This window comes from Delphinus delphis, chromosome 13, assembly GCF_949987515.2.
Source record: "Delphinus delphis chromosome 13, mDelDel1.2, whole genome shotgun sequence".
NCBI classification, from domain to species: Eukaryota; Metazoa; Chordata; class Mammalia; order Artiodactyla; family Delphinidae; genus Delphinus; species Delphinus delphis.
The window spans coordinates 47,828,423-47,845,293 of NC_082695.1; the positions used below are offsets into that span (position 1 = coordinate 47,828,423).

At 33.7% G+C, this 16,871-nt stretch overlaps 1 protein-coding gene across 1 annotated transcript in view; it reads right to left on the minus strand.

The window, feature by feature from the left end:
- CCDC178 (coiled-coil domain containing 178) overlaps window positions 1-16,871 on the minus strand; it is a 234,081-nt gene that overhangs the window by 125,484 nt on the left and 91,726 nt on the right. Inside the window, exon 12 of the mRNA XM_060027775.1 lies at window positions 9,192-9,375. Coding sequence (XP_059883758.1) covers window positions 9,192-9,375 — 184 coding nt within the window. The remainder of the gene's footprint in view (window positions 1-9,191; window positions 9,376-16,871) is intronic.

Sequence of the window (16,871 nt, forward strand, 5' to 3'; positions counted from 1 at the left end):
GCCCTATAAACTTTGATTCAGAGACGAACAAATAGTATTTGAAGGCAGGGCCAAGATTTTTCTCTAAAAAGGAGTTAAGGGTTGGTTGAAATATTTGAAAAAGAACTCAAGCAAAGTCACAAACTTCTAAACTGTAAAGTTATAGACCATATTACCGTGGCCAAGAACATTCTAAGGACAACACATTGTCTTTTCCTAGCATTAAAAATACTACTCAGCCATAAAAAAGAATGAAATAATTCCATTTGCAGCAACACAGATGGACCTAGAGATTATCATACTAAGTGAAGTAAGTCACACAGAGAAAGGCAAATATCATATGATATCACTTATATGTGGAATCTAAACCATGACACAAGTGATGAAACAGAAACAGACTCACAGACATAGAAAACAAACTTATGGTTACCAAAGGGGAAAGGAGGTGGGGAGGGATAAATTAGGAGTTTGGGATTAGCAGATACAAACTACTCTATATAAAGTAGATAAACCTCAAGGTCCTACTACTATATAGCACAGGGAACTATTGATACAGTCAATATCCTGTAATAAATCATAATGGAAAAGAATATGAAAAAATACAAATGTATTTATGTATAAATGAACTACATTTCTGTACAAGAAACTAGCACAACATTGTAAATCAACTATACTTCAATTTAAAAAAAGAGAAAAAATGACCCTTAAACATCTAAACAAACTTTTAAAAAAGGAATCATACACATATATGTATAACAGAATCACTTTGCTGTACACCTGAAACTAACACAGCATTGTTAATCAACTATACTCCAATATAAAATAAAAAGTTATAAAAAAGGAATCATACAATGTCTGTGATCAGACAACAAGGGAATTAAACTAGAAATCCATAACAGAAAGATAACTGGAAAGTCCCTAAATATTTAAAGACTAAAAAGCATACTTTTAAATAATACATGGTCAAGGAATCAATCTCAAGAGAATTTTAAAATATTTTTGACTAAATAAAAATGGGGACGTAATTTATCAAAATTGTGATATGCAGCAAAAGCAGAGCTTAGAAGGAAATTCAAAGCATTGAATGCATATGTTAGAAAAGAAAGATTTAACATCAAAAATCTAAGTTTCCACCTTAGGAAACTATAAAAAGAAGAGCAAATTAAATCCAAAGTCAGCAGAAGAAAAGAAACAGGAGACATAATTACAGGTCCCATGGATATTGTAAGGATAATAAAGGAACACTGTGAAAAACTCTTTGCTGAAAAATTAGATAACCGAGATGAAATGGACCAATTCCTTGAAAGACACAATCTGCCAAAACTCATACAAGAAGAAACAGATGATCTAAATAGGTCTGTTAAAGAAATGGGATCAATACTTAATAACCTTCCAAAATAAAGGCATCAAGCCCAGAGGGGTTTATTAGTGAATTCTACCAAACATTTAGGAAGAAATTATACTAATTCTCTACAATTTCCTTTGGAGGATAGAAGCAGAGGGACTACTTCCTAACTCACTCTATGAAGGCAGCATTACTGTAATACCAAAACCTGACAAAGACATTACAAGAGAAAATTACAGACCAATATCACTCATGAAAATAGATGTAAAAGTCCTCAACAAAATATTAGCAAATCAAATTCAACAATGTGTAAAAAGAATTATACACCATGACTATGCAGGATTTATCCCAGGTATGCAAGGCTAGTACAACATTTGAAAATCAATTAATGTAATCAATTATATCAACAGGCTAATGAGGAAATAATCACACGTTCGTAACAATAAGTACAGAAAAAACATTAGACAATATCCAACATTCATTCGTGGTAAAAACTCTCAATAAGTTAAAATAAAGAGGAACTTCCTCTACTTGATAAAGAATATCTACAAAAAATCTACAGCTACCGTTATAGTCAATGGTGAAAAACTCAAAATTTACCACTAGGGTCAGGTACAAACAAGCAAAGATGTCCCACCTCAACAATCCTTTTCAGTATTGTACTGGAAATCCTTGAAAATGCATTGACAAGAAAAGCAAATTAAAGATATACAGATTGGGAAGGAAGAAAAACTGTCTTTGTTTGTGAATGACACGACTGTCTATGTAAAAATTTGAAACAATTATCAAAAATACTTCTGGAACTAAATAAGCAATTATAGCAATTAACACAAGGTTAATACACAAATATCAATTGTTTTCCTATATAATAAAAATAAACAAGTGTAATTGTAAATTAAAAACACAACATCATTTAAATTAGTACTCCCCTTAATGAAATACTTAGATATAAATCTAACAAAATATGTACAAGAGCCATACAAAAAAACTAAAAAACTCTGATGAAATTAAAAAACTAAATAAATGTAGAGATATTCCATGTTAATGCATAGGCAGACTCAACAATGTTAAGAAGTCAGTTCACCCCAACTTGATCTATAAGTTCAATTTATCCCCTATCAATATCCCAGCAAGTTATTTTGGGAATACTGACAAACTAATTCCAAAGGAGAGGCAAAAGACCCAGAAGAGGCAACACCATATTGAAGAAAAACAAAGATGGAGAGCTGACAACACTCAATATCAAGACATACTACTAAGGTACAGTATTTAAAACAGTGTGGTATTGGCAAAAGAACAGACAAATAGATCAATGGAACAAAACAAAGAGTCCAGAAATAGACCCACAGAAATACAGTCAACTGATCTCTGACAAAGGAACAATGAGTACCTAATGGAGCAAAGAAAGTCTTTTCAACAAATGAGGCTGGAACAACTAGACATCTACATGCAAAAAAACTGAAGCTAGTCACAGACTTTACACCTTTCCCAAAAATTAATTCAAAAAGAATCACAGACCTAATTGTAAAATGCAAAACTACAAAACTCTCAGAAGATAATAACATAGGAGAAAACCTAGATGACCTTGGGTATGGCAATGACTTTTTAGATATAACACCAAAGGCATGATCCATGAAAGAAAGAATTGATAAGCTGGACTTCATTAAAATTAAAACTTCTGCTCTGTGAAAGACAATGTCAAAAGTGAGAAGACAAGACACAGAGCAGGAGAAGGTTTTGCAAAAGACACACCTGATAAAGGGCTGTTATCTAAAATATTATTGAAAAAACCTGAAAACTCAATAGTAAGAAAATAAACCTGATTTAAAATATATCACAGACCTTAATGGACATCTCACCAAAGAAGATATACAATGGCAAATAAGCATATGAAAGATGCTCCTCATCACGTGTCATCAGAGAAATGTAAATTAAAACAACAGTAAGCTAGTTCTACAGACCTATTTCAATGGCCAAAATCGTGACCACTGACAACAACAACTATTGGCGAGGATGTGAAGTAACAGGAACTCTCATGCATTGCTGGTACGAATGCAAAACAGTACAGCCACTCTGGAATCCAGTTTGGTAGTTTCTTACAAAATTAAATATATTCTTATTAAAAGATCCAGCAATCACATTTCTTGGTATTTACCCAAAGGACTTGAAAACTTATATCCACACAAAAACCTGCACATGGATGTTTATAGTGGCTTTATTTTTATTTATTTTTAACATCTTTATTGGAAGATAATTGCTTTACAATGGTGTGTTAGTTTCTGCTTTATAACAAAGTGAATCAGCTATACATATACATATAGCCTCACACCTCCTCCCTCTTGCATCTCCCTCTCATCCTCCCTATCCCATCCCTCTAGGAGGTCACAAAGCTCCGGAGCTGATCTCCCTGTGTTATGTGGCTGCTTCCCACTAGCTTTCTATTTTACATTTGGTAGTATATATAAGTACATTACACTCCCTCACTTCGTCCCAGCTTACCCTTCCCCCTCCCCGTATCCTCAAGTCCATTCTCTAGTAGGTCTGCGTTTTTATTCCTGTCTTGCCCCTACGTTCTTCATGACCCTTTTTTGTTTGTTTTTAGATTCAATATATATGTGTTAGCATACGGTATTTGTTTTTCTCTTTCTGACTTACTTCACTCTGTACGACAGACTCTAGGTCCATCCACCTCACTACAAATAACTCAGTTTTTTTCTTTTCATGGCTGAGTAATATTCCACTGTATATATGTGTCACATCTTCTTTATCCATTCATCTGTCGACGGACACTTAGGTTGCTTCCATGTCCTGGTTATTGTAAATAGAGCTGCGATGACATTGTGGTACATGACTCTTTTTGAATTATGGTCTTCTCAGGGTATATGCCCAGTAGTGGGATTGCTGTGTCGTCTGGCAGTTCTATTTTTAGCTTTTTAAGGAACCTCCATACTGTTCTCCATAGTGGCTGCATCAATTTACATTCCCACCAACAGTGTAGGAGGGTTCCCTTTTCTCCACACCCTCTCCAGCATTTATCGTTTGTAGATTTTTCCATGATGGCTATTCTGACTGGTGTGAGGTAATACCACATTGTAGTTTTGATCTGCATCTTTCTAATGATTATTGATGTTGAGCATTCTTTCATGTGTTTGTTGGAAATCTGTATATACTCTTTGGAGAAATGTCTATTTAGGTCTTCTGCCCATTTTTGGATTGGGTTGTTTGTTTTTTGTTATTGAGCTGCATGAGCTGATTGTAAATTTTGGAGATTAATCCTTTGTCAGTTGCTTCATTTGCAAATATTTTCTCCCATTCTGAGGGCTGTCTTTTTGTCTTGTTTATGGTTTCCTTTGCTCTGCAAAAGCTTTTAAGTTTCATTAGGTCCCATTAGTTTATTTTTTATTTCCATTTCTCTAAGAGGTGGGTCAAAAAGATCTTGCTGTGATTTATGTCATAGAGTGTTCTGCCTATGTTTTCCTCTAAGAGTTTTGTAGTGTCTGGCTTTACAGTTAGGTCTTTAATTCATTTTGAGTTTATTTTTGTGTATAGTGTTACAGAGTGTTCTAGTTTCATTCTTTTACATATAGCTGTCCAGTTTTCCCAGGACCAGTTACTGAAGAGGCTGTCTTTTCTCCATTGTATATTCTTGTCTCCTTTATCAAAAATAAGGTGACCATATGTGCGTGGGTTTATCTCTGGGCTTTCTACCATGTTCCATTGATCTACATTTCTGTTTTTGTGCCAGTACCATACTGTCTTGATTACTGTAGCTTTGTATTATAGACTGAAGTCAGGGAGCCTGATTCCTGCAGCTCCATTTTTCTTTCTCAAGGTTGCTTTGGCTATTTGGTGTCTTTTGTGTTTCCATACAAGTTGTGAAATTTTTTGTTCCAGTTCTGTGAAAAATGCCATTGGTAGTTTGATAGGGATTGCATTGAATCTGTAGATTGCTTTGGGTAGTATAGTCATTTTCACAATGTTGATTCTTCCAATCCAAGAACATGGTATATCTCTCCATCTGTTTGTATCATCTTTAATTTCTTGCATCAGTGTCTTATAATTTTCTTCATACAGGTCATTTGTCTCCTTAGGTAGGTTTATTCCTAGGTATTTTATTCTTTTTGTTGCAATGGTAAATGGGAGTGTTTCCTTAATTTCTCTTTCAGATTTTTCATCATTAGTGTATAGGAATGCAAGAGATTTCTGTGCATTAATTTTGTATCCTGCAACTTTACCAAATTCATTGATTAGCTCTAGTAGTTTTATAGTAGAGTCTTTAGGATTCTCTATGCATAGTATCATGTCATCTGCAAAGAGTGACAGCTTTACTTCTGCTTTTCCAATTTGGATTCCTTTTATTTCTTTTTCTTCTCTGATTGCTGTGGCTAAAACTTCCAAAACTATGTTGAATAATAGTGGTGATAGTGGGCAACCTTGTGTTCCTGATCTTAGTGGAAATGGTTTCAGTTTTTCACCATTGAGAACGATGTTGGCTGTAGGTTTGTCATATATGGCCTTTATTATATGGAGGTAAGTTCTCTCTATGCCTACTTTCTGGAGGGTTTGCCAATATTTGGAAGCTATCTAGATACTTATCCGTACGTGAATGGATAAACTGTGGTACATCCAGACAACAGAATATTTTTCAGTGCTAAAAAGAAATGAGCTATCAAGTCATGGAAACACATAGAGGAACCTTAAATGTATATTAGTAAGTGAGAAAAACCAATCTGAAAAGGCTACATATTGTATGATTCCAACTATATGACATTCTGGAAAAGGCAAAACTATGGAGTAAAAGATCAGTTGTTGCCATGGTTTGGGGAGTGGGGAGAGGAATGAATAGGCAGAGTATAGAGGAGTTTTAGGGAAGTTAAAATACTCTGTATGATACCATAATGATGGACATATGCCATTATACATTTGTTCAAAATAAAGGCATGTACACAACATCAAGAGTGAACCATAATGTAAAGTATAGACCTTGAGTGATTATGATGTGGCAATGTATGTTCATTGATTGTATCAAATGTACCACTCTGCTGGGGTATGTTGATAATGGGTGAGGCTATGCATGTGTGGAAGCATGGGGATATGGGAAATCTGTGTCCTTCAACTCAATTTTGCTGTGACCCTAATACTGCCCTAAAAAAATAAAGTCTTAAAAATCATCCCTAATATGGTTATTTTGAATTTTTGAACCTGACTCAATCTTTGTTTGTCAGAGTATATGTGTAGTTAGTATCTGACTGACTAGTTTATTCCAAGGCCAGCATCAGAAGACCTTGTCCCCAAAGTCTACACAGCTACCTAAAAGCTAGGCTACTTTGGGCAAATCACTTCACCCCAAAATGAGTGTATTAATAACAACCACACAGAATCATGAACACTAAATTAATTAACATGTATAGAGTCCAGCATATAGTAGGCTTGCAGAAAACTATGTCTTCCTTTCTACTGCCTTCCTTCTTTTCTACTAAGTTTTCACTTAGTTCTAATACCATCATTTTAACCTGGAACCAGAGTGGTTTGATATTTTACTTTTCTACCAGAATTCTGATATGTTCAAGCAAAAATCCTCCAAATTCCTGCAGCTTGAACAGAAATCTTCTACTGAATGTTAAGAAGTACTTAACATCTGATGAAAGCTTTCAAGAATTTTTTTTGTTACAATATCACATTCTCCAGACAATACTGGATGATTTTCTGTTCACACCATAATTGAACACATATTACCCTTTTATTGATTTATCTCCCATCACTATCAGCTAATTTTATCCTAAGACTTGGCTAATCATGTCTTTTCTGAATAGAACAGTTATTGGGATTGAAGGTATGGAAATATTGGGGCAAATCATTTGTAATAGCTGGAATATTCCATAAACTGCTAGATATTTTGATTGTTCAGGGTTGCTTCTAGTTTAAGACTGCCAAAAACTTATTGGGCATTTTATAGAGGCATTTGAAAAAAACATAATTCTGAAAGTCTACTTCTAAGGCTATAAAAGGTTATTTTTCAGATCTAGCTTATAGGTGGTATGGCTCTAATTAATTTCTGGAAGACATGTATTAAGGACTAATTTCAGTATCAACAAATACACAAAATTTTCTGCAAGTAAAACATGATGCCCTGACTGAGAAAATTATATAGATTTTAATTAATTAGACAATGAAAGACAGTGGGTCATTGCAAAGGTAGAAACTACAAACATGAATTACTACAAACCTGAATTGTCTAAGGACTATCTAGAAATTTATTTTTAATTCATTACCACTCTGATGCAGATACACATGTATACAACTAGAAATTTAATGTCCTATATATTCAACTCAGAGATTAGCAGACATGCGTAGCAAAGGGGAATATTTCCTAGATGGAGTAATTTCTTTCTGTTGCTTCCTTCTAGTTATCTCTCAGCCATACAGTAGTTAAAGGACCTGATGAACAATTTCTTCAATTCGGCTTGATCTAGCTAGAAAGACACTTCGCTTTCGGCTGGCAATTTGGGTTGGCAAAGCAAGTATAGTGGAGTCACATCAAATTTGCACTTAACCTACATATTGTAGCTTATGGCATCAGGAAAATTTAGAATAAACAGTTCAATGCAATATCCTTCTTAATAAACTAGTGCCTCAGGTTAGTGAAGCAATATGTCTGAAGAATTAAAGTAGGTTGTGACAGCTATGGGACAAATACATGAATGATACCAAGGGTTTCCTGTCAACTGAATAAATAAAAACATTAAGTGGCCACATCTGTGCATGATGTCTTCACTGATAGTCTCAATGAAAAAAAATTAATTGATGGCCATAGAGCAACACATGTTAATGAAAAATCAAAGCAAATTATAAATGACATCTATAATATTGTTATATATGCTAAACCATGTATATAATCACATTCCTTATATTTCTAAAATAATTTTGAGGTTAATTTTTACTATACATAACTTTTATTATACTGATTTTGAAACATATAAAATATGAACATCCCACTGAATAACCCATGGGAAGGGACATAGGCACAATATACCAAGTCAGTCGGAGAGCTGGACTCAGTATGGGAAGAAAATCCTGGTGTCACAGTACAGAAACATTTACTGGCAGACAATCTACATGTCCTAAATTTAAATAGCACAAGACAAAGTCTTCAGTGAAGATAGTGCTACTACAGGGCTTAAACAGAGAATACAGACTCTGTATTTTACAGATACTTGTATGACCAAAAGTCTTTAATAAAAAAAACGCCAAAGATGGAAGAGGTGCGGATGTGATGTGTGATGGACAGAAGTAGCCTGTTAAAGTGGTCCCCTGGTTTGCGGTAAAACGGAGTTGACTTTGATAGTCCCTATGCCAAGTGGCAGGGAGTGGCTATTTGTCATCTCTCTCACATAGGAATGGATTAGACGCATATGAGCAGTTGTTTTTGCAGCTCTGTGGTCTACTAATTGCTTGGTACCCTGGAATCTAATAACTTGCAGGCCTAATGTAGGTACAGCCTTTTCTTACATTGGTAACTGTGCAAGGGCACTTCCCAGCATCCCTTCTTCCTACCAGAGACAGAACTATTATACGTTAGATATGTAGGATGAGACTGAACCAAGCACCACTCTCTTCTGGTGATCCAGGTAGTTTAAGGTTGGTGATAGAAAAAAGTAGACATGAGTGTTAGTTAGCTACATTGAGCCCCATTTCTCTTCTATTCAGGCTGGACCTCTGAAGAAAAGGGATTTTCTTCTGATTTATCAGAAGGAGTGACTTTTTTGAAAAGACTAATATAGCTTAAATTAAACTCTATCAATATTAAATCGATGAAATTCAGGCTCATTACCCTTTTCATAACTAAGAAGAACACAGAGATACAAACCTTGAATCTTCTTCTCACTTCTGCTGTTTTCTGTTCTAATTCCTCTGTTTTAAATCTGGTTAGGTGGAAAACGGCACCAATGTTATAAGCTTCCTTGTATAGCTGTTTAAGAAAATCTTCATTTTTTGACCTCAGTTGCAACAAAAATTGGATTTCAGACTTGAGCTCTGATTTTTTCCTTATACTGTTAAAAAAATAAAGCAAAAACACTGATATGATTATTCCAAAACAGTATACATTTAATAATAGTAAAAAAGGAACAAGGTCATATTTTATGTTACCAAAAATGCAAAATAAACAGATACTTAATCAAAACTTGATTAGAGAAAATATATCCCAAAATTCCATTTATTTTTCTTCTTCTCCTGATGGCTACCTCTAATCGTCAGGCTGTGCCCAATCTTAGGAGAATAAGTGTACTAATAAGAAAGGCCTGGGGAGCCAAGAGGCTCAAATTTCGGAGCACTCATTTCCTTCTACAGCAACCCATCTTTTCTAATCTTATATAACATTGCTACTAAGAATAATAAAATATAAGAAAACATAAATATTTTTATATATTTTATATATATTTATATATATATATAAAATAAAATATAAGAAACACTCAGCCCATGAAAAAGAGAAACAAAACTCAACAAACGAAAACTAATAACTAAAACAAAACTCTCAAAAAGAGAACCAATAGCTAAGGGAAAAGAGTTAATAGAGGAAAAAAAGTAAGGCATTATTATCATTATAAAATTTACAAAACCACCGAGAAATATTTACTAAACTCTATGGCAAATTAGTTGTTTCTTGTCCAGATTGTGTAACACCTTTGTTCCAAATACAGATCGAGGCATACGATATAAGAATAAAATACTAAAAAGACATAGCTACAGTCAAAAATGAGGTAACCATGCCTGTAGAATAGAAATGGAACTGGAAAGCAAAGCAGGAGTTGAGGAGAAGCAGGAAGAAACTAGCTGAAGGTATTCCACTAGATGGGTTACCAGGTCAAGGTTCACTACATCACAGCAGGGGTTTGTGTGAGTTGCACTCGTTTGTGAAAGAACCAACTCACTGACAGAGGCTATAGGTTCATACAGAGCTAGGGCATTGGGAAGAGAAGACCCAAAGATCAAGAACTCAACCAATAGGTAAAGAAGGAATCAGAAGGGAAATCAAAAAATATCTTGAAACAAATAAAAATGAAAATACTAAAATACTAAATACTAAAACTTACAGGATACAGCAAAAAGAGTTTTAAGATAGAAGTTTATAATGATAAATGCTTACATTAAGAAATAAAGATCTCAAATAAACCACCTAACTTTATACCTCAAGAACTAGAAAAATAAGAAGAAACTAAGCCTAATGTTAGGAGAAGAAAAGAAAAAACAACAATCAGAGCAAAACAAGTGAAATAAGCCAAAAACAAAAGAAAAGATCATCAACGGAAAGAGGTGTTTTTTTAAAATATATAAAAATTGGTAAATCTTTAGCTACACTAAGAAAAATATAGAGAACTCAAACAAAATCAGAAATGAAAGGGGTCACACTACAACCTATACCATAAATATAGAAAGAATCAAAGAGACTTATGAGCAATTGTATGCCAAAATTTGGGTAACCTAGAAGAAATGTATACACTCCTAGAAATGTATAATCTGCTGAATCATGAAGAAATAGAAAATATGAACAGACCAATAATAAGAAAATTGAATCAGTAATTAAAAACTTCCAATGAAAAAAAGCTATGACCTGATGGCTTTACTGGTGAATTCTACCAAACATTTGAAGAAGAATTAACACGAACCTTTTCAAACGCTTTCCACAAATTGTAGAGGAGAGAACACTTACAGACTTATTTAATGAGGCCAGCATTACCTTGATACTGAAGCCAGAAAAACAAACTACAAGAAAAGAAAATTATAGGCCAATAACTCTGATGAACACAGATGCAAAAACCTTCAATCAGAATTCAACAGCACATTAAAAAGACCATATACCATGATCAAGTGGGATTCATTCCTGGGATGCTAAGATGGTTCACATATGTAAATAAATAAATGCAATACACCACTTTAACAGAATTAAGGATAAAAACCATATGATCATCTCAATAGGTGCAGAAAAAGCATCTGACAAAATTCTACATCCATTTATGAGCAAAACTCTCCACAAGGTGAATATAGAGGGAATCTACCTCAACATAATCAAGGCCATATATGATGAGCCCACAGCTATAATCATACTCAATGGTGAAAAGCTGAAAGCTTTTTCTCTAAGATCAGCAACAAGATTAAGTGTGCCAACTCTTACCACTTCTATTCAACATAGTACTGGAAGTTTTAGCCAGAGAATTTAGGTAAGAAAAAGAAGTATGCAAATAAGAAAGGAATAATTAAAATTTTCTGTTGGCAGATGACATGGTCTTATATAGAAAATCCTTAAAACTCCACCAAAAAATGTATAATTAAATGAATTCAGTAAACTTGCAAGATACAAAATCAATACATAAAAATCTGTTGCATTTCTATAAACTAACAATGAACTACTTGAAAAAGACATAAAGAAAACAATCCAATTTATAATAGTATCAAAAATAATAAAGTACTCAAGAATAAATTTAACCAAGGAGGTGAAAATTCTGTATATTGACAGCTATAAGACACTGTTGAAAGAAATTAAGGAAGAAAAATAAATGGTAAGATATCCTGTGTTCATGGATTAGAATAATTAATAATGTTAAAAAGGTCATACTACACAAAGTAATCTAGAGATTCAATGCAATCTCTATCAAAATTCTAATCACATTTTTCACAGATACAGGAAAAAAAATCCTAATTCATATGGAACCAAAAAGGGTCCAAAGTAGCTAAAGTAATCTTGAGAAAGAAGGACAAAACTGGAGGTATAACACTTCTTATTTCAAACTATATTACAAAGCTTAGTAATCAAAACACTATGGTACTGGCATAAAAACAGACACATAGGCCAATGCAACAGAATCAATGGCCCAGAAATAAACCCAAGTATATAGAGTCAACTAATCTTTGACAAGGGTGCCAACAACACACAGTGGGGAAAAGATTATCTCGTCAATACATAAATATCCAGGGAAAACTGGGTAGTCACATGCAAAAACAAAAACTGTGCTCCTATCTTGCACCACTCATAAAAATTAACTTGAAATGGATTAAAGACTTAAATGCAAGAATTAAAACTATAAAACTCCTAGAAGGAAACACAGAGAAAAATCTCCTTGACATTGGTTTTGGCAATTATATTTGGCATATGACACCAAAAGCACAGGAAACAAATGCAAAAATCAACAAGTAGAACTATATCAAACTAAAAATCTTCTGCACAGCAAAAGAAATAATTAATAAATTGAAAAGGTAACCTACAGAATGAGAGAAAATATTTGCAAACCATTTATGTAATAAGGGGTTCATGTACAAAATGTGTAAGGAATTTATATAACTCAATAGATAAAAACAAAATAACCCAATTATAAAAATGGGGAAATGACCTGAGTAGACGTTTTTCCAAAGAAGACATAAAAATGGCTAACAAGTACATGAAAAGGTGCTCAACATTAGTACTCACCAAGGAAATGCAAATCAATGACACAGCGAGGTATCACTTCTCACCAGTTAAGATGGCTTTTATCAAAAAGACAAGAGACAGAAAATGCTCACAAGGGAAGTGGAGAAAAGGGAATCCTTGTATACTGTTCATGGGAATGTAAATTGATACAGCCATTACGAAGCACAGTATAAAGGTTCCTCAAAAAAAAAAAAAAAAAAAATCCCACAACTACCATACGATCCAGCAATCCCACTTCTGGTTATATATACAAGGAAACAAAGTTTCAGTTTCTCAAAGAGATGTCTGCAGCGTCTGTCCCATGTTCACTGCAGCATCATTCACAATAGTAAGATATGGAAACTACTTAAGTGTCTGTCAATGGATGAATGAACAAAGAAGTTGTGAGATCACTATACATATTGATATATAGTGAAATATTATTCAAGCATGAGAAATAAGGGAATCCTGCCATTTGCAATAAGATGGATGAATCTAGAGGGCATTATGCCAAGTGAAATAAGCCAGACAAAGAAAGACAAATGCTGTCATGATTTCATTTATATGAGGAATCTAAAGAAGAAAAAAACAGAAGTCAAAGAAATACAGAGCAGAATGGTGGTTACCAAGGGCTGACAGGTGGTGAAAATGGGGGAGATAGGGTCAAAGGTACAAGCCTTCAGTTATAAGATGAATAAGCTCTGAGGATCTAATGTACAGTATGATGACTGTAGTTAATAATACTGTATCGCTTACTTGAAATTTGCCGAGTGTAGACCTTAAGACCTCAGCACAAAATTTTTAAAAAAAAAGTAACTCTGTGAGGTTACTGATGTGTGGTATTTCACAAAGTTTGTCAAATCATTACATTTCACAGTTTTAATATATACAATTTTGACAATTGTACCTCAATAAAACTGAAAATTTTTTGAAGAAAATAACAGATGGGGGTGTATATAACAAAATTATACCTGAAAAATTTCCAGTACTGAAAACCAACATGGGTCATTAAATTGAAAAGTCCCACTTAGTGGTAAACTGGATATATTACACACACAGAAACACACACACCCCTAGACATGGAATTGTGAAATTTCAGAACTCTGAAATAGGAAGAGAAAATTCTCAAGTTCCCAGAGAGAAAAAATAGATTACCAACAAAGAAATGATATCCAAATGTCGTCAGATGTCGTATCAAGCAAAACTAAATGAAATATGGATAAGTTTAGAGATTTAATGTACAACATGATGACTATAATTAATAATAGTAATTAATAATAATTAAATACTGGAAATTTGCTAAGATAGTATATTTCAGGTGCTCTCATCACACACCCACATAAAAGGTAACTGCATGAGATATGTTAATTAGCTTGAGGTAATCATTTCACTATGAATATTCAAATCATCATGATGTACACCTTAAATATGTACAATAGTTTAAAAACTAAATGAAAGAAAAACTGAAAAATATCTTCAAATTAATGAGAAAAAATAACTTTGGATCTAGAATATGATACTTTGAGAAAATTCTTGTTTGAATGGGTTGAATAGAAAATGAAGTATGAGTTCAGGGGAACAGGAGCGCTTATTTGCATAAGATTTGTTATAAAGAACAGAAGGACAGAGCTGGGATGCAGGTCTGCGTTTTATCTTGTGTTTGCTTCTTTCCAAGCTGAGCAATATTAGGCAATGTTCATACACTATTAAAAGAGAAATAATAATGATTCATGGGAAAGAGGAGAAAATTGTAGGTGCAAAGCCCCTGTGTAAGAGACAACAGCATCTACTTGGCAAGTGCATGGGTAATGAGCAGAAGGGCCTTCCATTATTATATCAGAATGTGTGAAGACAGATGCAAATAGACTGGTAAGAGAAAAAGGTAATTCTCATTTATTGCATCTGTGTTCTCTATGAATTATATGGGAAGATTATTAAAGTGAGGGTGATGTGGGCATTAGGATTGAAGAGAGTAAGAAGATATGAAACAGTTGTCAGAAAAACTGAACTGTCTAGACATTTCTTGGTAGTGCTGAATGTCACTTGAGACTTATAGCCATAAAATTTAAGTTCTACTCAGGGGCAAATGTATTCCAGTGCTAAAGAAGCTTAAATATTAGGGCCTCTAACTGATCCCCAGCCGTTATACAGTCCTTTGAGTGTTCCTAACAGTTTTCACATGGCCATATGTTTTTGTAAAGTTTGCAAAAATGAGATATTTTAACCACAATGACTATTTTCTTTTTCTAATATAATGTATCTTCTGTCAAGTGACATTAAAATGGCTGTGGGCATTCTGTATTCATGATCTTATGTTCTTTTTTTCATAAAAAGACCTCACTTTCTATAACCTTTAAGGCCCATCAAACCAGGATCCCCCCATGATGACAGAAATTAGCGCACTCATGTTTTCCTTTAGCCACAATCAGAGGTTAGGATAGTCGCTTAATTCAATGATAGGGCTTTTCAAGTCATAAAAACAAGGTTTTGAAAGTTATTTAAATGAATGCTTATTTTGATCAAATATAAGTAGGTTCTGTAAGAAAGGAAGGAAGGACAAGAAGGGGAATATACAAATATAGTAGGCATGATAGATTGGTCATCTTAAAGGGTCAAATAATTGTTAGAGTGACAGTACTAGGAGAGTAAGTAAGCTGGAGAGAGAGGTGTTGGTTGTCAGAGAGTAGACTCTTAAAACTGAGATCAGCAGGTAACTCCAATATTGGAAATGACAAGATATAGGTAAAACTGTCATAGAGGGTGGTTGGTGTGAGGTGGAAGACAAGATTATTAGGAATGTATAGGTCTAAGAACTAAGAATCCAATTTCTTGCATGTACTGAATACACACCAAATTCAGGTTTTGATCGCTTCTGAAGAGGGAGAGAATAGAAATAGGAAGGGAGATTTATTTGCAAGATTTTAATTCCTTTTTAAGAAAAGTCTAAACTAGACTAACACATTGCTGAGTAGCTATTTTGAATGGTGCATATACCATTGTCTCTTTTAATATCTGCAAAATTAAAAAATAAAAGCAAAATAGTTTAAGAATTTTCATTCAAAGGTTTGCTGTCAAAGGTTTACTGTATTTTTTTTTTTTTAAAATCATAGTCTATATCTATACTCCTATGAAGTAACTCAAATTAATAGGCTGGTAAGATATAGCTAAATAAATATAAAAATACAGTACCCTACGGATTCAATCTAAGGATTCCAGGGTATTTAACAACTTCAATAATATTCTAATTGCCATCTCTACAAATAAATCACCATCCTGTTAACTCTTGATAAACACATTTCACAAAATATACCAGTATGTCTTTATGGTGTTCAATAGGTTTTTTGCTCATTTCCCTCGATTATCAACCCCATCTTTGGATCACTGCAGTTACAATGGCATGGTCTTGCTTGAGGTACAGCAGAGCATTAGAAGTAGATATTCAGAATATTTTACAGAGCTTAAATGTTAAGAAAATGGCTATATAGAAATTCATACCACACAGTTAACTTCAGCAAACTAAATTCAAACTAATCAGTTTCAAATCATCTTAAACAAGTTCATTTTCCCTGACTTAGGTCGCTTAAGCCTGCCTATCATGTGAATAAGCAATCAAGTGAAATTATGTGCTCAAGTCAAATGTCCCAAATGTAAAAGGTCCATTGCAAATGGATGCTTATTTAAAAGAGAAAATTATTAAATTATACACTGCTACTGCAAGGTAAGTAATCATATATCATCACCATCACCCAAAGGTCCTGCAAATATTTGTTATGCACATAGTACTGAACAAATTTTGTTAAGTATGGCATCTTTTTTTTAACGTTGCCATTTTTAAAATGAACTATATATGAACAATAGATCATATACTGAATTAATTATGTAATTTATTCAAATAGTATAAGAGTTGGGAATGGCATCAAATGGTGAGACGGTGGATACAACAGTACAAACTGGGGGAAGTTTCATGCGCGTATTCACTAGATGTATGAGTGCCAATGATTTGCATTAAGAACTTTTTTACTATTATTTTTGAACTTAAGGAAATAAAAAGAAGCTGGGACTAAGGGGAAGGTGATTCACATAAATGGTCGAATAAAAAAGAAA